This window comes from Cotesia typhae, unplaced genomic scaffold (genome assembly GCF_013202065.1).
Source record: "Cotesia typhae breed Kobodo isofemale line unplaced genomic scaffold, CoteBio_Ctyphae contig_36, whole genome shotgun sequence".
In the NCBI taxonomy this organism is placed as follows: Eukaryota; Metazoa; Arthropoda; class Insecta; order Hymenoptera; family Braconidae; genus Cotesia; species Cotesia typhae.
The window spans coordinates 628,634-651,724 of record NW_027423744.1 but is presented as its reverse complement, the minus strand read 5'-3'; the positions used below and the strand labels follow the sequence as shown (position 1 = coordinate 651,724).

The window sequence follows — 23,091 nt, the reverse complement described above, 5'->3', positions numbered from 1 at the left end:
GAAATAATTTTATTTATTTTGAAATTTTTTGTAATTCAACAAATTATTTACATTAAATTTTTTGAATTTATATTTTATTTTGATCTTAAAATAATGCTTATCAATATATTATTAACATTAATTTTCTTACATTTGTAAGTAATTATATAGGCAAAATATAGAAAAAGGGTTTACAAATGTAAGTACCGTTTTTTATACATAGTTCTCGTAAAAAGTTTTTTAATTGTTTACTTTGTTATCGACTCAACAAAATGAAAATTTCTTGCTTATCGACAATTTCTTTTAAGTAAAGATGTGTCTGAATATTGCAGTCATTGAGTAAACATATTATAGTTATGGAGTAAAGTTGTAGTTGAATGCAGATGTGACTGAATAAGGTCGTAACCTCATGGTTTGAGTAAAGAAGTTTTGAGTTGAGCTGTATCGGTGCCAAATTATTAATTAAGTTATAAAACAAAATTAATAATTACTTTTTTTAAATAAAAATAATTTTATTTTAAATTTTGAATTTTCCGGCGCTAAAATTTCAGCTGTAATTTTTTTTATGCGCAGAACAAAAGACCCGCGCTCAGACTTAAATCTAACCTAAAAAATTTATTAAAAACAATTAACGGCGATATAATTTATAATTAGGATTTATTTAATTATTTATTTGCTGGTTAATTAAAAATAAGATGAGCTCACCCGTATTAATGAGTCCAGAAGGCTCTCAAAACTCGTTAACGTCTAGACGAAGCAATTTTGGAACTCCTACGGCGCGTAAACAGGCGCTACGAAGTGTTTTAGATAAAACACAAAACTTACGTACGTACAATTATTTTTTTTTTAACAAATGTAATTACTGTTATTGTTAAATTAATTTTTTTCCTTCAGAAAATCAACCTAATTCATCTGAGACACTTGGAATTTTGGAAAATGTTTTCCAAGAAGCAGATCAAATACACGATGACATTTCTATGGAGGAAAAACGTAATAATTTTATTCATACGCTCCAGTTAATTGATATTAAAAATTTATGACGCTGTAATTAGTAGAAACTTGACAATTTTTTTTAATTAATGACATTAAAGTTAGCAGTCACTATTATTTTTCAATTTTCTTTAACAAACAAATTATTTTTAAAAAATTGCATTTTTTACTTTTAAAAATTTCGACATGTCAATTTTTTTTTTGCTATAAGTTGTTATGGAATTTTTGAAAATATACTAGATTAATTTTTACTTTTAATTAACCAAGTCTAGAAAATTAATTTTATGAAATTGTATTTTTTATTTTTAAAAATTTCTACGTCAATTTTGTTTTTTAGTATTTTTTTTAAATTTAAATTAAAATTTTTTAATATTGACGTGTATTGTAAAAAAGAAATTGAAGTAGAAAAAAATAAAAATAAATTATTTGTTAAACAGTCAGCAACCAGGATGAAGTGGTGATGGACTCGGAAGTGATGAGCGTTTCGTCAAAAGTCATAAAGTCTTGCACCCAAGTCCTGACCAAGGAGTACAACACGTTCAGCAGCCTGGAGTTTGCTCGGAAATTGGTAAGTCTTGTTCTCTGCTAAAATAAACAGTCGACCCGTTGGTCTAATTTATTTAAATTAAATCAGATGGAATACGTCCAGCATTTGCCGGACACGACGGTCGCGGAGGTCAACTGGTCGATGCTGCAGGAGGAAGTTCCGGCGTTCAAAGCCACCGCGACTTACGTGAACCTGCTGAACAAGATAATGCGCGTCGGTGAGAGAAGAAACAAGCGCGACAAGAACGGCAGCGGCGACAACAGTTTGAATGACAGCGGAAGCAACGACGAAGGAAGACCCAAGGGCTCGGTTAAGACTGAAAAATTGCTGAGCAGCCAGAGGCGCGATGCCTACGTCGAACAGATTGCCTCGAAAGTGAATCGCACGAGATTGAACGACCCCAATGTGACCACCACGCGCCCCGATGATGTTATCCAAGTCGAGGGCGACGCTGACAATGACGGCAACAAACCGATCCTTGATAATCTTCGTAAGCTGATCAGGAAAGTTTATAAAGACAACGGGAAGCAGTCTATTGATTACTTCAAGCTCATTCTCGATCCCGGTGACTTTGGAAAATCCGTTGAAAATATGCTCCACGTCGCTTTCCTCGCCAAAGACGGATTCATCCAATTTAAAACAGGTAATTTCTCACTCGATTATTTTTATTTATCAATTATTATTTCAACGATCTCAGGTGATAACTGCATTGATTTTAACCTGGTCAATAATTATCAACATTTTGATTGCTGGCTCTTAAATCTGGTTCTATCCTAGTTCCTAAATTGAATATAATTGTCATTAGAAACTTAAAAATATAAATATTAGGTAATGCAGTTACATAACTATCGAGTTGTATTTTAGCAGAGGTTCAATAAAATTGAACTCGCCATTAAGTATAATTATTGTGCTTATTTTTTATTTACTAATAATTTTCAGACGGAGGTGAAAATTTGACCATCATCCCTTCAACTAAAGCTCAGATAGAGGAATATGAGGCTAATAAAAATAGTGTAGCTCATCACCAAAATGTTCATTATTTAGACATGGAAACTTGGCGGGTAAATGTTTTTTTTTTTTTTTTTTTTTTTTTTAAATTTAAATAATTGGCAAAAAAATAATTTGTTAACTTTGGGTTTCTATTTTCAGGCATTAAAGGACAAGTACCGTGTTTCCCGTCCAATGATTAACTTCGAGTGAATCATCTTCTTTTTAAATAAGAAAAAAAGCTTATATTTAAAAAAAATTTATCTAGCTTAAAGTTCCTAAAAGTTTATATTCTCAAAAAAAAAAATTTAATTAGCATTGAAAAAAAATAATTTCTCAAAAATTATTTTTACTTTTGTTAGAAAAAAATTTAATTACTTAATTAAGATTCATTAAATTAATAAAATAAATTCTTATTATATTTTTAAGTTTTTTTTTTTTTTTTTTATTAATTTGTTTTTTACTAATATACAATATCAGTTAATAAACTGACAATGGTACTGACGATGGTTGATTATTAATAATTAATAATTTTACAATCGTAGAAACATTTCTATTTAATACGGACTTTAACATTGAGTTTACTTTTATAAACAAAATAAATCAGAGCCTTAAATCTTCCGCGATAAAAAAATCTTAATTGAACTACGGTACAAGTTCAACTACATTCCGTGAACCAGAAGACGATTCTTGAAGAAAATCCGCTCTCGAATTAAGATGCTCAAATTAAAAATTTAAAAATTGTTCAACTGTTTACTTATTTATTAACTTAATTGGTTATCGCCATAACGTCCAACAGACTGGACGTTATTACCATAAATCATTTATTTATTTATTTATAATAATGTGTTTTTATTTATTATTATTATTATCATTAAATAAACAGCTTATGACTTGGCGAGCGTCTCTGCCTTGGCAGCGACTTCTTCAATGGGTCCAACCATGTAGAATGCGACCTCGGGGAAGTGGTCAAGTTCTCCAGCCAAGATCTTTTGGAATCCTTTGATGGTTTCGGCAAGTGGTACCAATTTGCCAGGGTGTCCAGTGAATACCTCAGCGACCTGTTTAATTAAATTAAAAAAATTAATTAAAATTTCAATAAATTGTTAAATTGCACTGTACTTTCTTAAATATTGACATTTTTAAAGATATAAGCTCATCCCGATGTTACACTCATCAAGAGCTTTCATTTGAGTACCCACATGCATTTTTGATATATTTATCATATATGCATATATATAATATATAAAATATATGAAAAATTGATGTGGGTACTCAAATGAAAGGTCTCGATGAGAGTAATATCAAAATGAGCTTATATCTTTTCAAATGTCAATAATTAAAAAATAATATTGTATTTTGTCTTATGATATTTTTAAAAATATAAGCTCACCCCGGGGTATTACACTCATCAAGAGCTTTCATTTGAGTACCCCCATGCATTTTTGATATATTTTTTATATATACATGTATATAATATATATAATATATATAAATATATGAAAAATTCATGTGGGTACTCAAATGAAAGGCCTTGATGAGTGTGACATCAAAATGAGCTTATATCTTTAAAAATGTCAATAGTGCACAAGATACAAGGTAATTTCTTAATTATGACTATCGGTGAGAATGAAACCTTGAAACGGCACAAATTCACGTCAAGACCTTTGCAATGATACTAAATTTCAATAAAAAAATCGATTTTATCATATGACTATCCTGGAGACAAAATTTTTTTTATTCTCTTAATAATATAGATTTTAAAAATCATTCGGTCATTATAATTATTTAATTTTTCTTTTTACTTTGAAAAATTAATTTAAAGTGGAAATTAATAATTTATTATTAAATAGCTAAATTATTGGTTATCATAAATAAATTTCAAGTTTTAATAAGAAGTTTTTGATTGAATTCATAAAAAAAATTAAGTCCAATATTTTTTTTTTTTAATTAATTCTAATTTTTTTTTTTTTTTTTTAATTAAAATATTAAGTTCAATTTTTTTTTTTTTTTAAATTAAATCTAATTTTTTTGTAATTAAAAGATTCAGTTCAATTTTTTTTTTTTTTTAATTGAGTTCAATATTATTTTTTTTAAAAAATTAAAGAATTAAATTTACTATTTTTTTTTTAAATAATTAAAAAATCAAGTCCAATATTTTTTTTCTAAAATAAAAAAAAATAAAAAAAAAAGCACAAACCTGGAAAGGCTGAGACAAGAACCTCTGGATCTTACGAGCACGTGCGACAGTTAATTTGTCTTCCTCAGACAATTCATCCATACCCAAGATGGCAATAATATCCTGGAGGGATTTGTAGTCCTGCAAGATCTTCTGGACACCACGAGCAATGTTGTAGTGCTCCGGTCCGATGATGTTGGGGTCCATGATACGGGAGGTGGAGTCGAGAGGATCTACAGCGGGGTAGATACCCAACTCAGCGATGGCACGGGACAACACAGTGGTGGCGTCCAAGTGAGCGAAGGTGGTAGCGGGGGCAGGGTCAGTCAAATCGTCAGCAGGGACGTAGATGGCCTGTACTGATGTGATGGAACCCTTCTTGGTGGTGGTGATACGTTCCTGCATGGTACCCATGTCAGTGGCCAGGGTTGGCTGGTATCCTACGGCGGAGGGGATACGACCCAGCAGGGCAGATACTTCAGAACCAGCTTGGGTGAACCTGAAGATGTTGTCGATGAAGAGAAGTACGTCCTGACCTTCCTGGTCTCGGAAGTACTCAGCGACGGTCAATCCGGTCAAGGCGACTCGGGCACGCGCGCCGGGGGGCTCGTTCATCTGACCGTATACCAACGCTACCTTTGATGTCTTGTCCTTCAGCGAAATTACTCCGGTTTCAATCATCTCGTGGTACAGATCGTTACCTTCACGGGTTCGCTCTCCCACACCGGCGAATACTGAGTAACCTCCGTGAGCTTTAGCGATGTTGTTGATCAGCTCCATAATTAATACGGTTTTTCCTACTCCAGCACCACCGAAGAGACCTGAAATTTTTTTTTTTCGATTAGTTGATCAGTTTTTTATTATTATGTTTTACAATTTTAAAGAATTTAGTTTGGTAATTATTTACAAGTGGAATCTAACATTTTAATTTTCTTTTTTTTGAACGAAATTTTTTTTCGAAAATTTTGATACATTTTTTTTTAAAATACGTAAAAAAATCAACAATTAAAAAAAAATTGATTACCACAATTTTAACAAATTTAAAAAAAAATTATAAATTTTTTAAAAAATTGTCATTTTCAAAATTTAAAAAAAAAAATTTTTTTTTAATCAAAATTTTTAATTAAAATTAATGAATGAAAATTTTATTTCAGAAATTTTCAATTATTTTCTTTAAAAAGAAATCAAAATAAAAATTTTAATTATCTTTTAAACGAAAAAATTCCAATTTTATAATAACTGAATTCCTAATCTTAAAATTCAACTTCTATTGTATATAAATCATATCCGTTGTTTTCTTCAAACTGAAGAAGTATGTTTATTTTTTTTTTTTTTTTTATTCAACTTTTTTGATAATAAATTAATTTTAATATTTAAAATTCTACTCAAAATAAATATTCAGAAATTAATTGAATGACTTTAAGACTTCAACTATTTGTAACTCAATAAACTTTGAATTGTATGTACGTAGAATATCAAAATAACAAATTGTTTACTTTTAATTATTGATCTACTCAAAATATAGAGTAAAAAAAATTAAAATTAAATTAATTGAACTACAATTTAAGATAATTATAAAGTATTAAATTGAAATAAATAAAGTGTTGTATTTTGTATCAATAATTTAAAATTAAAATAGAAAAATTATCTTTTATTCTTGAAAAAATTGATTGTAAAAAAATTTCATGTTAACTTTTTAAAGAAAAATTGATTATTACAACTATGATTTTCTCTTTTAAAATCTGTAATTGTAATTTGTAATTTGTAAATAACTAAAAATAATTACCAATTTTTCCTCCCTTGGCGTAAGGAGCCAACAAGTCTACGACCTTGATACCAGTGACCAAGATCTCTTGTTCGACGGACATGTCCACGAACTCGGGAGCTTCAGCGTGGATAGCTGCCAACTTGTCAGTGTTAACTGGACCACGCTCATCAATGGGCTCTCCAATTACATTGATGATACGACCTAGAGTTTCAGCACCCACTGGGATACGAATGGGGTAGCCGGAGTCCATGACAGGCTGTCCACGTACCAAACCCTCAGTACCGTCCATGGCAATAGTACGGACGGTGTTTTCTCCAAGATGCTGAGCGACCTCGAGCACCAGACGGGGAGTACGGTTCTGGACTTCCAAGGCGTTCAAAATTGGTGGCAAAGCATCATCGAACTGGACGTCGACAACGGCACCAATGACAGCTACTACCCTCCCTTGAACTGCGCCGGTTTTCGGCGCTGGTTTGGCCGCTGCATATTCGCGTCCTGTAAAAAAACAAATTGAAATAGAAAAAAATAAAAATGAATTATTTGTTAAACAGTCAAATTTGTTATAGAATTTTTGAAAATATACTAAATTAATTTTTACTTTTAATTAACCAAGTCTAGAAAATTAATTTTATGAAATTGTATTTTTTATTTTTAAAAATTTCTACGTCAATTTTGTTTTTTAGTATTTTTTTTAAATTTAAATTAAAATTTTTTAATATTGACGTGTATTGTAAAAAAGAAATTGAAGTAGAAAAAAATAAAAATAAATTATTTGTTAAACAGTCAGCAACCAGGATGAAGTGGTGATGGACTCGGAAGTGATGAGCGTTTCGTCAAAAGTCATAAAGTCTTGCACCCAAGTCCTGACCAAGGAGTACAACACGTTCAGCAGCCTGGAGTTTGCTCGGAAATTGGTAAGTCTTGTTCTCTGCTAAAATAAACAGTCGACCCGTTGGTCTAATTTATTTAAATTAAATCAGATGGAATACGTCCAGCATTTGCCGGACACGACGGTCGCGGAGGTCAACTGGTCGATGCTGCAGGAGGAAGTTCCGGCGTTCAAAGCCACCGCGACTTACGTGAACCTGCTGAACAAGATAATGCGCGTCGGTGAGAGAAGAAACAAGCGCGACAAGAACGGCAGCGGCGACAACAGTTTGAATGACAGCGGAAGCAACGACGAAGGAAGACCCAAGGGCTCGGTTAAGACTGAAAAATTGCTGAGCAGCCAGAGGCGCGATGCCTACGTCGAACAGATTGCCTCGAAAGTGAATCGCACGAGATTGAACGACCCCAATGTGACCACCACGCGCCCCGATGATGTTATCCAAGTCGAGGGCGACGCTGACAATGACGGCAACAAACCGATCCTTGATAATCTTCGTAAGCTGATCAGGAAAGTTTATAAAGACAACGGGAAGCAGTCTATTGATTACTTCAAGCTCATTCTCGATCCCGGTGACTTTGGAAAATCCGTTGAAAATATGCTCCACGTCGCTTTCCTCGCCAAAGACGGATTCATCCAATTTAAAACAGGTAATTTCTCACTCGATTATTTTTATTTATCAATTATTATTTCAACGATCTCAGGTGATAACTGCATTGATTTTAACCTGGTCAATAATTATCAACATTTTGATTGCTGGCTCTTAAATCTGGTTCTATCCTAGTTCCTAAATTGAATATAATTGTCATTAGAAACTTAAAAATATAAATATTAGGTAATGCAGTTACATAACTATTAAAAATCAATAATTATGAAATAAAGTCACCTAGTTAATGAGAATTATATAAATTATCCGTAAGAGAAATTAATTAAAAATAAATATTACCCGGGAATGATCATCAGTGTTAATTTTGTGTTGAGTGTAATTTATCTGGGAGTGAAAACTTGAGGAACGACCGCCATGTTGGACACGATGTGTAATGGAACCGTGTTTCGTGGTCGAGAATACAGAAATCTCACTTATATAATCGATTTATCCAAGTTTTTAATGATACTTAGGTAATTGGTGGTTTTAATTATAAATTAAATACTGAGTTATTTGTAAAAGTCGGAAGAAATTGATTTTTAGTCAATGCCAGAGGAATTTTAATGAATGAGGTGAAAATGAGAAACAGGAAGGGGACCAAAAATTTGGGTACTAACACTCAGGTGAGTTGTGAATTGTTTCAATATTTATTAGTGTAAATTTAGTACTTACTGTTTACGGAGAGGACTCCAGAAACTTTAGCGACTTCGGGTTGTAATAATGTGGGTTTGACGGCCCGAAGGGCCCCAGCGGCAGCTTTCGTTACAGCATTCAACATCATGGCCGGCTGAATGAGGAAAAGCGACCGGAATAGTGAATTTTTTTTCGGTGTCGTGACCGACTGACACGAGGTGTAGTTATGCGCACGCGCATCTATTTATTTTCATCCCTTGCGCAGGATAAATTTAAAAAAACTAGAAAGTTGACAGCTGGGAATTTTTGTATTTAAATTTGGCGCCATCTGGAGGAGAGCGGGAAAATTTTAATTTTGAATTATTAAGGCGGGTTTCTGCGGTTTTTATTTATTTATTATGACAGTGAAGTGAAAGATATTAAATGTTTTTTTTTTTTTTTTTAATTTTATAGTAATTAAATTATTATAAAAAAATTTAATTAAGAAATTTCAAAAGTGAAAATTAAAAAAAATTATAAGTGAAAATTTTTTTAATGAAAATGAAGATGAAAATTAAAGTAGCCGACATTTAAAAATTTTAATATTTTATTTTATTGAAAAATTATTTTTAAAGAAATTTCACATGTAGAAAATTATTTAAATTACACATGAAATTTTTTTTTTATTAATTTGTAACAATTTTTTCAATAAAAAAATTTTTTTGAATATCGGCTAACTTAATTTTTATTAATTTTAATATTATAATTTAAATACACTGAGAGAACAAATTTAATTTAAAATTAATTGGAAATTTATAAAAATTTCATTTTTAGCTGAAGAAATAAAAAAATTTCCTCTCAGTAATTTTCTTGTTGAAAAAAATTTTTTTCCAAATTCAAAAAATTTTTATTAAGAAGAAAATTGCAGTGAAAAAAATGTTTATTTCTTCAGCTTGAAAATAAAATAAATTTCTTATTAATAGGATAAAAAATTTTACATGTAGGGATTGAAAATAATAATAATAATATCAATAATTAAAACAAATTTTCTAAAACTAATTTATTTATTAAATAAAATCAAATAATGATAAAGTATTTGCTGATTTGAGTGTCATTAAACATCTTTAGTATTTATTATCAATATTGATAGTATTATTTCAAAATTAACATGATTTACAATAAGCATTTATCATCCTGAATAATTCTCGATATTAATAATAGATATAAACATTTTTTTAACATAAAATTTGTTTATTTTTAAAAACATCATTTCCTGAAGATTGGAATTCTTCATACTAAGATATTGGAAAGGAAAAAGTTACTTCCAGCGTTACTTCTTTGACTATTTCCTCAACCTGAAAATAAATGTTTTTTTTTTTTTCTTTGGATAGGAGTAAAATAAAGGTACGATATTCATAATAAATTACATATTTTGCATGCATTATTTATATTCAGTTTAATAGATCTATCCGCAGAATATTTTTTTGGTTTTTTAGCTTTAATAGTAAGATTATTTATAAAAGAATATTGTATTTTTTTTAAATTAATAATATCTATATCACTGTATATTATTTGTTGTTTAGAAGAAACTTTAGCATAAATATTCCTTTTAGACATCAAAGATAATTTTTTTACTGATGACTTTTTTTTTAATTCACGGAAAAAAGTAAACTGTAAAATTCACTTAAAAGAAATAGTATTTTCTTCTATGTACACGAAAAGAACGAAATTACACTGGATATCATCCCATATTATACTCAGTGTAATCTGTGGTAAAAAAAATTTCAGATTATATCAAATATAATCCAGATTATACTGAGTGATATCTGGATTATACTCATTATAATCTGGATTATACTCATTATAATCTAGATTATATTCATTATAATCTAGATTATAACGAGTATAATCTAGATTATACTCATTGTAATCTAGATTATAATGAGTATAGTCTCGATTATACTCATTACAATCTAGATTATAATGATTATAGTCCGGATTATACTCATTGTAATCTGGATTATATATTTTTTTCAAAAATTGTGATTTTCAATTTTTTTCTTTTTTAATTTAGAAAATTTTTTTGAAAATTTATTAATTTTGTGAAAATTGTGGTTTATTAATTTTTTTTTTAACTGTGCATTTATTTTTTTAAATACATCAATAAAATCAAATAGAAATTTCGTTCAAAAAAATAAAAATTAAAATGGTGACCCCATTTGAAAATATTTACTAAAAATTTTTCAACTTCAAATTATCGGAAATTGTGCTTAAATGATTCTTAAATATTTATCCATGCATTGGATTGCATTTTTGAAAAATACATAAAAAAATGAACAATTTAAAAATAAAATTAATTATTACAAATTTAACAAATTTTCAAAAAAATTTATAAATTAAAAAAGAAAAAAGTTGAATATCACAATTTTTGAAAAAATCATATAATCCAAGATTCTATTGAGTATAATTCAAATTATACGGGATATTTTCACGGATTATATTCAGTGTAATCTGGGGCGGTATAACCAGAAAAATTACTTGGTCAAATCGGAGATTAAACTGAGTATAATACAAAAATAATTTAGGATAATCTGGATTATATTTGATATTATCTGAAATTTTTTTTTTTAATACAGATTACACTGAGTATAATATGAGATGATATGCAGTGTAATTTTGTTCTTTCCGTGAAAAGAATAAATTGTAGCATTTAAATGATAAATATTATAATCACGATTTCACTGTTTGAAATAGTAAATTTTAGCAGTTGATCATGACTTATTACAAATCGTCAATTATTTATTACAGTTTACTTTTTTCCATGTAGTTTTAAATAATTTAAAATTATTTATTTATTTTTTTATTGATTCCATTGAAGTATTATTTATAATTTGTAGAGTAATTATTCTAATTGACTTGTAAGAAAATATATTGATGACATGTTTAATTCAACTATAAGAAATAGATTATTATATAAATGTAGAACTGTCTGTTCTCTTTTCCGACCTATTTACGGCAAAATGTTTAATCTCTTTAGGTAAATTTATTAAGTGTAAAAACTTAGTATACTTTTTAATGGGAGATAAATAAATAAAAAAATTATTAAAAAAATTTTCAGTGTTTCTGACAAATCCCAAAGTTGATTTATATTTATTAATGTTAATTACATCTACTTTTGTCAATAGAATCTTTTTATTCAGAAGCAAAGATACTAACATTTCTTCTAGAGTTCGATTATAGTAAACAAATTTTTTGTTGCTTTGAGATTGATAAACATGAGAATTACTTAGACAAGTATTCTTCCTATCAATGTTCTTTACAATAGGAACTTGAGATAGGTTTTCTTGGAACCGTCAGCTTGGAAATTTCGAATAAAATGCACAAGTGAGATCATAATTTTTGAATCGACAATACTGAATATCATCACGTAACCACTCCCCATTGAAGTTCAAATAATTTACTTGTTTAAACTTAAGTGGAGTGTTGGCTGCAATCGATTCCTTGTTAGCAAACATTATTATCACAAAATTTTCAGGTTGAAATGTTTCTAAAACACTTTTTATTAAATCTTCATAATTGCTTGCAGGAATGTTAGTTTCAAAGGAAACATAAGAAAATTCGGGCTCTGGAGTGATGTGGATTGTCATGTAGCTTCCCTGAAATTAAATTTTATTTTTATTATTATTATTAATCTATATTAGCAAACTTCCAGTCACTATGTGACTGCCGTGACTTGTAAACTATAAATAAATAAAATTTTGATTTATTAAATAATGACTTTTGTTAAATTGCACTGTACTTTTTAAATATTAACATTTTTAAAGATATAAGCTCATCCCGATGTTACACTCATCTAGAGCTTTCATTTGAGTACCCACATCAATTTTTCATATATTTTATATATTTATATATATTATATATATGTATATATGATAAATATATCAAAAATGCATGTGGGTACTCAAATGAAAACTCTTGATGAGTGTAATACCGGGGTGAGCTTATATTTTTAAAAATATCATAAGACAAAATACAATATTATTTTTTAATTATTGACATTTGAAAAGATATAAGCTCATTTTGATATTACTTTCATCGAGACCTTTCATTTGAGTACCCACATCAATTTTTCATATATTTTATATATTTATATATATTATATATATGCATATATGAAAAATATATCAAAAATGCATGTGGGTACTCAAATAAAAGCTCTCGGTGAGTGTAACATCAGGGTGAGCTTATATCTTAAAAAATGTCAAAAGTTCACAAGATACAAGGTAATTTCTTAACTATTGATATTTTTAAAGATGTAAGCTCATCTCTTTGCAAAGGTAAAAGGGCGCATAAATTGTTATAAACCCTTTTACCTTTAGGCACGCGATAATGTAATATAATTAATCCAAAAAGGTAACTAAGCTATCCAATCATTGCAAGAATCGTTATTAAAAAAAAAATATTAATATTTGCGTTATGAGTCGTGAAATTACTATATTACTAAATTACTAAATTTTCTGAAGGATCAGGAACTCAGCACTAAGACGTTTTTTCCATAAGCTTTACTTAAACGATAAAATCAAAGGAGATTTACTCAAATTTCACAAAAAAATTGTACAACAATTCGGGAACACTGCGCCAAAATATTTTTTTCTTGACCTTGAAACGCTGAAATTTGAGCTAAATTAATTTATTAATTAATAATTATTATATCGTCTTGAATTTTTATAATAACTGTTTATTGAAAAACAAGAAAAAGAACTCAAACCTAATTATCTTAACACAGAGTTTTTGGTATTTTTTACATTTTTGATGGGAAGTTTCGGAAAAATAAATATTTTTGACACGCATTATAATGTCATTATAATATTTTTCCACCTGAGAATGAAATATGAATTTTTTCATGAGAAGCTTTTTTAATTTCAAATATTCATAACTTTGTTAAAAATTGTTTTTTAATTTTATTTGAACTAATTTACTTATCACTTGGATACAGCACGTAAAAAATAATTAAGAAATTCAATTTTTTTTATCCCTTCAATTTTTAAATCTAATAATTTATTTTTATAACGTAAGTCTACCTAAATGTAAAAAATTATAAGCGTATTAAGATTCTGATACAAATATGACTATCCATCTCATCGTCATCATTTTTTTTTTATCAACATATGTGCATCTAAGTAGATATACATAGACGAGGATATTGATCTCTTCCTAACTCCGCACTTCTAAAAAATGGCGCAGAACTACGTAAATCTAAAAATTTTTTATTTGCTATTCTTAATTGTATATTTTAAATTAATAAAGTGCAAAATGTAAAAAAAAAAAAAGTATCAAGATCTTGTTAGTTTATCAGTTATGACCTTATGCCCTTGATCGGTTAGTTCTGGTGTTGACTCTCGTTATCGGATCGGTGACCCGTAAACTTTTATAATTCTACTTTAATCACTGAGGTATTTTGTAACATTAAATTCATAGCAACTCTCGCTGACTATTGTGACGTTTAAAGATTCACGCTTTATTTTTTTGGTCTAATGTTCATTTATAAACATTTGATAAGGAACTGCAGTTTAAAAATCTGCAGTTGATCTTATAACTTTGAGATAAAATTTATATATCCAAGAAATTAATAATTAAGTAATAAAATACACGGAAATAAAATTATATTAAAAATAGCGATATGAATATCGTAATCAGCGACTTTCAATGTCTTGATTTATAATTTTAATTTATTAGTTATACAGAAAAAAATTAAATCAATAAAAAAATTTATCGTCTTTTTTTTTTAAATAGAAAAATTTTAAATTAAGAAATTTAATTTAATTCAATAATTTTTTAATTACAAAATTTTTAAAAATTATTTTTTTGGTTAAAAATGTTTTTTTTTTTAATTTTTTTTTCGTGGATTAATTTTCAAAAAATTTTAGAATTTTTTTGTATTGAAAAAATTATTAAATAAAAATTTCACTTAAAAAAACCAATAAAAAATTTTTTAATTGAAAAATTTAACTTGATTAAATAATTTTTTATCCCAATTTAAAAAAATAAAACTTAATATATTTTTTTTTATTAAAGTTAATTTTTTTCATAAGTGCAATTTTTTAAAAAATATTTTTTTAAATTATCTAATTAATAAAAAAATAAAAAAATACTTACATTCTTTGACACCCCATTCATGGAATAACCGCAAGGTTCAAAAAGGAAATCATCAATGACCATGTTCGGAATTATTCGATCTATTCCAGATTTTTGGTTGCTTCAGCAGCAGATGAACATCTTTCACGAGTAAATAGAGACATAACATCAGAATTAAGATTGGTCATTAGTATTTCCAAAGTCTGATCAGGTTCTTTGGGTCCTTGAGATGACCTCTTACGGTTCAAGGTATATAAATACCAACAGTTTTTATCAGCATCTCCTAAGCAATAAGCTTCTCCATCTAGAAAAAATTTATTGTTTTATAAACGATAAATTATAAAAAATATTTCGATGTAGCTAAGAATTATTTACCAGAAAATATAGAGTCAAGTAAAGCGACTTCTTCTTCAAAAGAGCAGTGAGGCGATATTTGCAACTCCGGTTGTTTATAGTTTTTCGAGAGTAACATAAATCCTAAAAAAATCAATTTATAATATTTAAAATTTTTTTGTCAGCAGAAAATTTTTAATAATAATTACCTCGACTTCATCAAATCCAGTATATTCTTCAACCAGATCAAGTAGTGCTTCCATACACTGCAACGGAGTAGTTGTACCACAGGTCTTCAAAATCAACCGACGCTTAGACACAAACAGACTGCTTTCACTGTGAATTTTAAATTTTAATGCAAGAAATTAAAAATACATTTTTATCTATGGCTGCTCAAAAGGCCGAGAATTTATTTGCCAGCCGAAAAAAAAATTTATGAAATTTTGTGGGCACATTCTGTGGATCAATACGAAGATCAAGTTCGAATATGAGCAAAATCGGCCGGTTAAATTACAAGTTGTGGGTGTTTGAAAATTTTTTTCATTTTAATTTTTAAAAAAAATTTTGAATTTCGTACATTTTATGAAAATAATTTTCCAGATGTAACAGATAGATAAAATCTATCAAATTTATCTTAAACTTCATCTAATTACCTTCAATTTAAACTATCATTTGTCTGGTTTTGATGATTTTTTAATTAATTCCGTGATTTTGAAAATTTGAAAACATTTTACATTAACGTTTTTCGGCCCTTTTTCTTCAAATAATTTTTAAGCCGTAAAAGATAGCTTAAATCTATCAAATTTATGTTTAAATTCACATAATTGTCTTAAATTTGAGTTATTTTTCGTCGCCTTTTGATACTTTTTTCAATTTATTTCGCAGTTGGGAAAATTAAAAAAATCAAGAATAAATTGATGTTTAGCTTTTATCATCAAATGACTTTCATCTGTTACAAATTCTATTTTTGGGTAGATGTCTTTAAATATCTATTGTTTGTAATCGGTCTCATAGCGTTATTCGCAAAAATATAATAAAAATAAATTTTACATCATTGCCTTTTAATAACGTGTTTTTTCAATATTTAAACAAGAAATATGAGATTAAATTTAGCTGTCACGATTTTTAAAATTTTCTTTAATATTTAAATTATGGCAAAAAAATTTATTTAAAAATGGACTTGTAGAAATTCAATAAAATAAAAATGCAATTTCTTAAAAATAATTTTTTTGTTACAAAAATCTACCTATCCATGTCGGGTGTAGCCGAATGGCGCTCTTTTTTTTTTTAATTTGTCGCAAAGACCTTGGCGCTGATGAAGAAAGAATAATACTTGCTTGGCTTAGTGTGATAGACGTTTAAAATTTTTTAGAGTTATACCGTCAAAATTCGTGTTTATTATTAAATAAAAAGAAATTTATTTTTAGTTACCTAAGAACGTAAGCTTCTATGTCCTCATTTTGGCAGAAACTGATAATCTCACAGCGAACAATTTTCAGGAGTGACTCCCAGCGATGTCTTAGAAAAAAAAAAAAAAACAATCAAGAGAATTGTAGTATGGAATTATAATTAATGATTTTCAAGTTTTTTTGCACATTTTTTCAGAAGCTTTTTTTGCGTAAAAAAATTTCTCGCTTGAAAAAAATTTTTTTAACAAAAAAAAAAAAATTTTTGTAGAAAATTAAATTCTCTATGAAGTTTTTCGAGAATAAAATTTTTCGGCTTAAAAACTATAGGCTAAAAATTATAGCGAGGCTAGTCTTGACTTTTCGCGTAATTGTTAATTTAGTCAGCGTGTAATTAGTGGCTACGTGGCAAAATTAACTAGAACTTGACAATATTTTATAATTTATTTTTTTCTCTGTAACTTTTAAAAGTACACAATTAAAATATCTAAAAATATATATAATAGTTTTATAAATAAGTGTGAAAAAATTTTTTTCATAATATTTCATGTAAATTTTAAAGAAATAGATTTTTACACTTTTCATCCAAAAGCAAATTATTATTTTTCTAAAAATTTCAGTATACTAATTCGAATTTTCCAATATATTTTTTTGAATATTTTAGTATGAAAACTTGTCTATAAATTATTAATATTTCCTTAAAACTTACCTTGGAATATCTCGAAGATCTCCTTATGATCTTCTTTATGAGAATTGGTAAACCAAACTTCTAGTAGTTTTTCAACACCTTCAAAAAATTGTACGTTTTCTGTGTTGATGCCTGCATTTGATGCCATTGTGACTGGAAGTCAAATTATTATAAGAAATGCACATTTAGAAAATTAAAAAATTATCAAAAATTAATTATTAAAAAGTAAAAAATTTTTTAAAGTAATTTTTTACTTGTAATTTAATTGTCAAAAATTATTTAACATCGACTAGTTTTACCATCATAAATTATTAATGAAGCTAAAATTAGCCGACAACGAAGAATTTTATTAATTGAATTAGCAATAAAAAAATATTAAAAAAATTGCTCGTAAAGTTTTTAAAATTTTTACGCGTGGAATTTTTTTGTAATAATTTCATTTAGATGGCTAACTTAATTTTCATAAATATTAATGACATTAAGGTTAGCAGTCGCTTGACCATTTTTATTTTTTTCAATAAACAAATTTGCTCCAAAAATTATTCTTAAAAAATGGAATTTTTATGTTTTTAATTTGCTAAATGTCAATTTTTTTTTACATAATTCATTTGTTAAAAAATTCTTAAAATTATAAAATATCATGATACTGAAGTTAGCGGTCAGCTGTCAATTTAAAAATATTTTTCAACAAATAAATTACAATAAAAAAATGCTTCTAAAAATTTTCACTTGTAATTTTTATTAATTTTCACATGAGAAACTTTTTAATTAATTTTTTTAATAATTTAATTGCTATAAAATTCTAAAAAAATTTTTTGCAATAATTTATTTATTGTAAAACTCTTGAGCTTGCTCTATAGTTTTATAGAAATTTTTACTTTTAATTAATGACATTAAAGTTAGTTGTCACTTGACAATTTTTTTATTTTCTTTAACAAAAAAATTTGTTCTAAAAAATTATTTTTAAAAAATTTCATTTTTAATTTATTAAAATTTCTACAAGTCTATTTTTTTAATATTTTTTTTTTTTTGTTATAATTTATTTGTAAAAGAAAATTAAAAAAATTGTGAAATGACAGATAAATAAATTTTCATTAAATATTAAATAAAAAAAAATCATTTAAAACAATTAATTTGTTTATAAATTTTAAGCGCAGCCGCAGACTCAAGAACAATGATTAAATACGTATTCTACGAGCCAAAAAATGTAAAGAAAAAAAAAAATATTTAACATGTTCCGTCAAATAAAAAGTACAAAGGATTTTTCAACAGCAAGTGGAGTACAATTTTAAAGATTCTATAAATTTAGCATGTGTCATGTTATTTTCAGAAGATTATCTGAACAAAGAGCTTAACTCGAAGATAACCTTTACACAGTTTATACGGAAACATTATTTTAAATGAAATATAAACAAAATCTATTCGATACAACAATGACATTACTTACATGTTATTTTTTATATTGGAACTCTGATGAAAACAGTTGACAAATCAATCTTCCGGGCTACAGTAGCTTTATAAATCACTGTAATTTGTTTTTATGATCACACTCACCAATAGCACACAAAGTTTTCGAGGAAAGTATAATAAATATAACCCCAAACTATAGTTAATAATAAAGCTGCTTTAATAACAAATATTGACCGACTGCGGCAAAAGTTTAACTGAATAATTTGTTACAAATGCAGGAGCTTTAATATATATATACGGAAAGAACGAGTTTTAACTAGCCAGGCGTAGATCATTTCTTACCCCCACCATTACGAATTTCGTCAGCCGGTAAAGTTTAGATCAGCAACTTGACAAACTAAAATATTGGAAAAAATTATACTGCTGCCTATTTGGTAAGCCTATGATATCGACTTTGAATTTTAAAAAAGCGCCATTCGGCTACACCCGACATGGATAGGTAGATTTTTTGTATGACATTTAATTTGGCTGTCACTTGAAAATTTTTTCATTTTTTGTAACAAAAAAATTATTTTTAAGAAATTGCATTTTTTATTTTATTGAATTTCTACAAGTCCATTTTTTAAATAATTTTTTTTTGCCATAATTTAAATATTAAAGAAAATTTTAAAAATCGTGACAGCTAAATTTAATCTCATATTTCTTGTTTAAATATTGAAAAAAACACGTTATTAAAAGGCAATGATGTAAAATTTATTTTTTATTATATTTTTGCGAATAACGCTATGAGACCGATTACAAACAATAGATATTTAAAGACATCTACCCAAAAAATAGAATTTGTAACAGATGAAAGTCATTTGATGATAAAAGCTAAACATCAATTTATTCTTGATTTTTTTTAATTTTCCCAACTGCGAAATAAATTGAAAAAAGTATCAAAAGGCGACGAAAAATAACTCAAATTTAAGACAATTATGTGAATTTAAACATAAATTTGATAGATTTAAGCTATCTTTTACGGCTTAAAAATTATTTGAAGAAAAAGGGCCGAAAAACGTTAATGTAAAATGTTTTCAAATTTTCAAAATCACGGAATTAATTAAAAAAATCATCAAAACCAGACAAATGATAGTTTAAATTGAAGGTAATTAGATGAAGTTTAAGATAAATTTGATAGATTTTATCTATCTGTTACACTTGGAAAATTATTTTCATAAAATGTACGAAATTCAAAATTTTTTTTAAAAATTAAAATGAAAAAAATTTTCAAACATCCACAACTTTTAAACTAACCGGCCGATTTTGCTCATATTTGAACTTGATCTTCGTATTGATCCACAGAATGTGCCCACAAAATTTCATATAGATCGGTTGAGAACTGTGGGTGCAATCCTGCTAACATGGTGCGTTATATCACATATACATATACAATTCTAAACTTTTGAGCCGATGCCATTTTTCGATATTACTCGATAAAATGAATCATATTATGACAAAATTTTTTTAAAATTACAACATGAGACCGGCTACAATAGATAGATTTCTAAAAAAATCTACCTATTTAATTACAATAAATTTAGCTGTCTCTTGACAATTTTTTAATTTTTTTCAACAAGCAAATTTGGTTCAAACTATTATGAAAATTAATTTATTAATTAAAAAAAATTAATTTTTTGGAACAAATTCATTTGTTAAAGAAAATTAAAAATCCAATCTTGCGCCTAGAGAAGAAAATCGATAAAAAAGTGACGCTAGTTTTTCTCCTCAAACATTTGTTAGCGAGCCGACGTATCTTCCTTGAGCTTTTAAAATTAAGGTCAGTTTTTTCAAGCGATGTTTTTCTGTTAATACCGGATTTATTTTTTTTTTTACATTAAAATAGGAATCTTTTAACAAAAAACTGCCTAAAATTTTCTTGAATTAAATAGAAAAATTCTAAACTGAATACAGAAGGCGTGTAAAAAAATTTTTTATTTTCTCAAATACATAAAATTTGTTAGGAATGTAAAATTTTACGGAAATCAATTAATTAATTACTGTTCTCTTTACTTTTTCGACTTTTCTATATTATTCTCTATATTACTTTGAGGAGACTAGCGCCATCTCGGATAAAACTGGGTTAATATAAACTTCTAGTTCTCCAATCGATTGATGTTTTGCGCTCCATCTACTATTTGCGCTCCATATACTTATATACACTAGTTTTTTGCCGTTGGCTGATCAAACAAAAAACACTTCAAATGGTTGACTGATATAGAGTTTTAATTTTAATATTTGAGTAAGTATTGTTTGTATTATTAATAATTTTTAATTTTAATTTAAGCTCTTATCTTATCGCAAACGTAGACAGATCAAAACGCACTTACATAAATACTAAAATTGTGATAAACTGCTTTTGAAGATATTTTTCACATACCGTTTATACCGTTTTAATTTATGCGTCCATTTAAATTAAGTGACTACAATCTGACGATTAGTAAATTATTTTATAAAAAAAATATTTACGATTATATTGTGCTACGAATATAATCTAATAAGTCATATTAATTTAAGTAAATCACATAGCTTTTTTGATATTCAAAAAAATACCATTTTTTGGAACCAACAAAAAAGCTTGGCGATTCAATTCATAATTTTGGTCTGTCTTATCACAAACATCTACTGTATGATTTCTCAATACTGTAATTAATCCTACTTTTGATTGCATTAAACCAAAGCGCGCGCCGATGCAATTTCGCGGCCCATCACCAAATGACAAGAAAGTCATGTCGTGCCGACTTTTGACTTGTTCCTCGCTGAAACGTTCCGGGTCAAAGACACTAGGATTTGGATAGTACTCTGGGTCTCTTTGTATTCCAAGCGTCGGGATCCAGACTTCAGTTTTAGCAGGAATTGTCAGATTAGTACCGGTGAAAGTGTAAGGTTCCATTGAGCGACGAGTCAAAAATGGTAACGGTGGATACTTTCGCAAAGTTTCTGGAAAATATTAATAAATTAGTCGCATAATATTTATCTTATTAATCGGATAAATTTATAAAACGCACCTTTTATGACTTTATCCAAGTACTTCATATTTTTGACTCCCTCGTAAGTGAACTTTCCGTCGGTGCGAATCAACTCGTCTTTGATTTCTTGCCTCAGTTTTTCTTGGACTGAATGATTGAGCGCCATTTCATAGAGAGCGTTACCGATGGTCGTTGATGAAGTTTCAAATCCCGCGGCGAAGAAAACAAAAAGTTGGGCTGCTAACAATTTATCTGTCAATTCTGCAACGAGATTTGATGTTACAAAACGATAATAATTATGAACAACAATTATTTGACTAAAAATAAACTCTAAATTCTTACCTATATCCCCAACTTTACTCGGCTCATCTTTTAACGCTATCAGCAGGTCAACGAAATCTTTTCTGTTGATCCCATTTTTCGTCTGTAATCCATCGTATCTTTGGTGATCCCAATAATAAAGTTATCTAGCACACTATCTCTAAAAAAGTACCCAACAACTTTATAAAGCTCCGGCATGAAATTCCCCAAAATTGCTCTTCCTACGTTCCTAATATTCAGCTCAAAAATCCTCTTGCCCATTTTCCGAAACAGACTGTCCTCTTCCGCAAGCGCATTAGCTTGCAATCCAAAAGCGCACACACCAATTACATCTGTTGCGAATCTGGCGGGTATTTCACGCATATCAACCTGTTCGTTCTCGAATTTGTCCAAGTAAGTTTCCATCTGATCAGCGCACTGCACCAGCAAATAGAACATGTCCTTCAATTTTCCCGAGGTAAAAATTGGAGACAGTTTAGATCTTAAGGGTCGCCATCTCTGAGGCTCTAAATTGAACAAATGAACTGCCAAGGGCTCATGATTTTCATGAATCTCTTGTCCGCGGTCCACGAATTTGCTGAAGTCTTTTATCAAAACGTCTTTTACCAAATCTAAGTCATTCAAAATTACAACTGGCTTGCGCAACATGTAAGCACCCACTAACTTGCTTTTCTTGTATGTAGTGTAAATTTCTTGGAGATAAGTTCCCAAGTTGTGTTTTCCAATCACTATGTCTCCGACTGTTCCAAAAGGAATTGAAGGCTTGGGACCGACTACATCTTGCGACGACCAGTGATCCCAATTGTTTATAAAGTAATAGTAATATATTACTAGGATTATTATTAGCAATCCTAATTCTAGCCACATGTTTTAAATCAGATAAGATACTTTGGGTTCAACAAGGCTTAGCTTGTCCGAAAAACAACTATGTCCACAATCGAATGATTCTAATAACTGATGTGTTATTTATGTGCATTAAATATTCTTCGACTCTGTACATGAACTGACAAAATTACTTATTGCGATAGTGAGCTATCTCTAGAAATTTCAATTGTAAATTATTGTCATAATTATTAATAAATTGTAACTCCGAGGAAAATGATCGTAAGCGAAAAAATCAAAAAGCAAATTGTAGCTCCAAGTGTCCAGTTTTTAGATATGACCATGAAAATTTTTTATCATGTTCGGGTCTGGAG

General features: G+C 28.1%; 5 protein-coding genes across 5 annotated transcripts; 2 read left to right on the top strand and 3 right to left on the bottom strand.

The window, feature by feature from the left end:
* Positions 1 to 330: 330 nt before the first annotated feature.
* On the top strand, positions 331 to 2,931 carry LOC141526617 (uncharacterized). The gene is made up of 6 exons (XM_074241661.1): positions 331 to 804; positions 874 to 969; positions 1,407 to 1,537; positions 1,604 to 2,159; positions 2,456 to 2,577; positions 2,666 to 2,931. Exons 1-6 carry the CDS (start codon positions 675 to 677, stop codon positions 2,714 to 2,716), a joined length of 1,086 nt encoding a protein of 361 aa, XP_074097762.1. The 5' UTR covers positions 331 to 674; the 3' UTR covers positions 2,717 to 2,931.
* A 313-nt stretch (positions 2,932 to 3,244) lies between these two features.
* Positions 3,245 to 8,814, bottom strand: Atpsynbeta (ATP synthase, beta subunit). Its single transcript, XM_074241660.1, has 4 exons — positions 8,655 to 8,814; positions 6,469 to 6,945; positions 4,704 to 5,503; positions 3,245 to 3,564 (listed from the first exon to the last, which is right to left on the bottom strand). The coding sequence occupies exons 1-4, from the start codon at positions 8,761 to 8,763 to the stop codon at positions 3,391 to 3,393; spliced, it is 1,560 nt and encodes a 519-aa protein (XP_074097761.1). The 5' UTR covers positions 8,764 to 8,814; the 3' UTR covers positions 3,245 to 3,390.
* On the top strand, positions 7,209 to 8,135 carry LOC141526618 (uncharacterized). The gene is made up of 2 exons (XM_074241662.1): positions 7,209 to 7,364; positions 7,431 to 8,135. The coding sequence occupies exons 1-2, from the start codon at positions 7,257 to 7,259 to the stop codon at positions 8,118 to 8,120; spliced, it is 798 nt and encodes a 265-aa protein (XP_074097763.1). The 5' UTR covers positions 7,209 to 7,256; the 3' UTR covers positions 8,121 to 8,135.
* An 823-nt stretch (positions 8,815 to 9,637) lies between the features above and the next one.
* Positions 9,638 to 17,306, bottom strand: Samdc (S-adenosylmethionine decarboxylase). Its single transcript, XM_074241795.1, is given in 9 exon segments — positions 9,638 to 12,250; positions 14,751 to 14,842; positions 14,845 to 15,033; positions 15,105 to 15,191; positions 15,194 to 15,206; positions 15,272 to 15,398; positions 16,494 to 16,580; positions 17,178 to 17,202; positions 17,205 to 17,306. Coding segments are annotated over 9 exon segments (1,023 nt in total). The 5' UTR covers positions 17,305 to 17,306; the 3' UTR covers positions 9,638 to 11,947.
* Positions 17,307 to 21,111: 3,805 nt separating this feature from the next.
* On the bottom strand, positions 21,112 to 22,777 carry LOC141526841 (cytochrome P450 6A1-like). Its single transcript, XM_074241979.1, is given in 4 exon segments — positions 21,112 to 21,545; positions 21,614 to 21,835; positions 21,917 to 22,001; positions 22,004 to 22,777. Coding segments are annotated over 4 exon segments (1,485 nt in total). The 5' UTR covers positions 22,763 to 22,777; the 3' UTR covers positions 21,112 to 21,126.
* Positions 22,778 to 23,091: the final 314 nt, after the last annotated feature.

Coding starts and splice junctions, on each gene's coding strand:
- LOC141526617 (XM_074241661.1), top strand. CDS start 675: ATGAGCTCACCCGTATTAATGAGTCCAGAAGGCTCTCAAAACTCGTTA. Junction 970..1,406: donor CATTTCTATGGAGGAAAAAC/GTAATAATTTTA, acceptor TTTGTTAAACAG/TCAGCAACCAGGATGAAGTG. Junction 1,538..1,603: donor TGGAGTTTGCTCGGAAATTG/GTAAGTCTTGTT, acceptor AAATTAAATCAG/ATGGAATACGTCCAGCATTT.
- LOC141526618 (XM_074241662.1), top strand. CDS start 7,257: ATGGACTCGGAAGTGATGAGCGTTTCGTCAAAAGTCATAAAGTCTTGC. Junction 7,365..7,430: donor TGGAGTTTGCTCGGAAATTG/GTAAGTCTTGTT, acceptor AAATTAAATCAG/ATGGAATACGTCCAGCATTT.
- Atpsynbeta (XM_074241660.1), bottom strand. CDS start 8,763: ATGATGTTGAATGCTGTAACGAAAGCTGCCGCTGGGGCCCTTCGGGCC. Junction 6,946..8,654: donor TGGAGTCCTCTCCGTAAACA/GTAAGTACTAAA, acceptor GTTTTTTTACAG/GACGCGAATATGCAGCGGCC. Junction 5,504..6,468: donor CGCCAAGGGAGGAAAAATTG/GTAATTATTTTT, acceptor AAAAAATTTCAG/GTCTCTTCGGTGGTGCTGGA.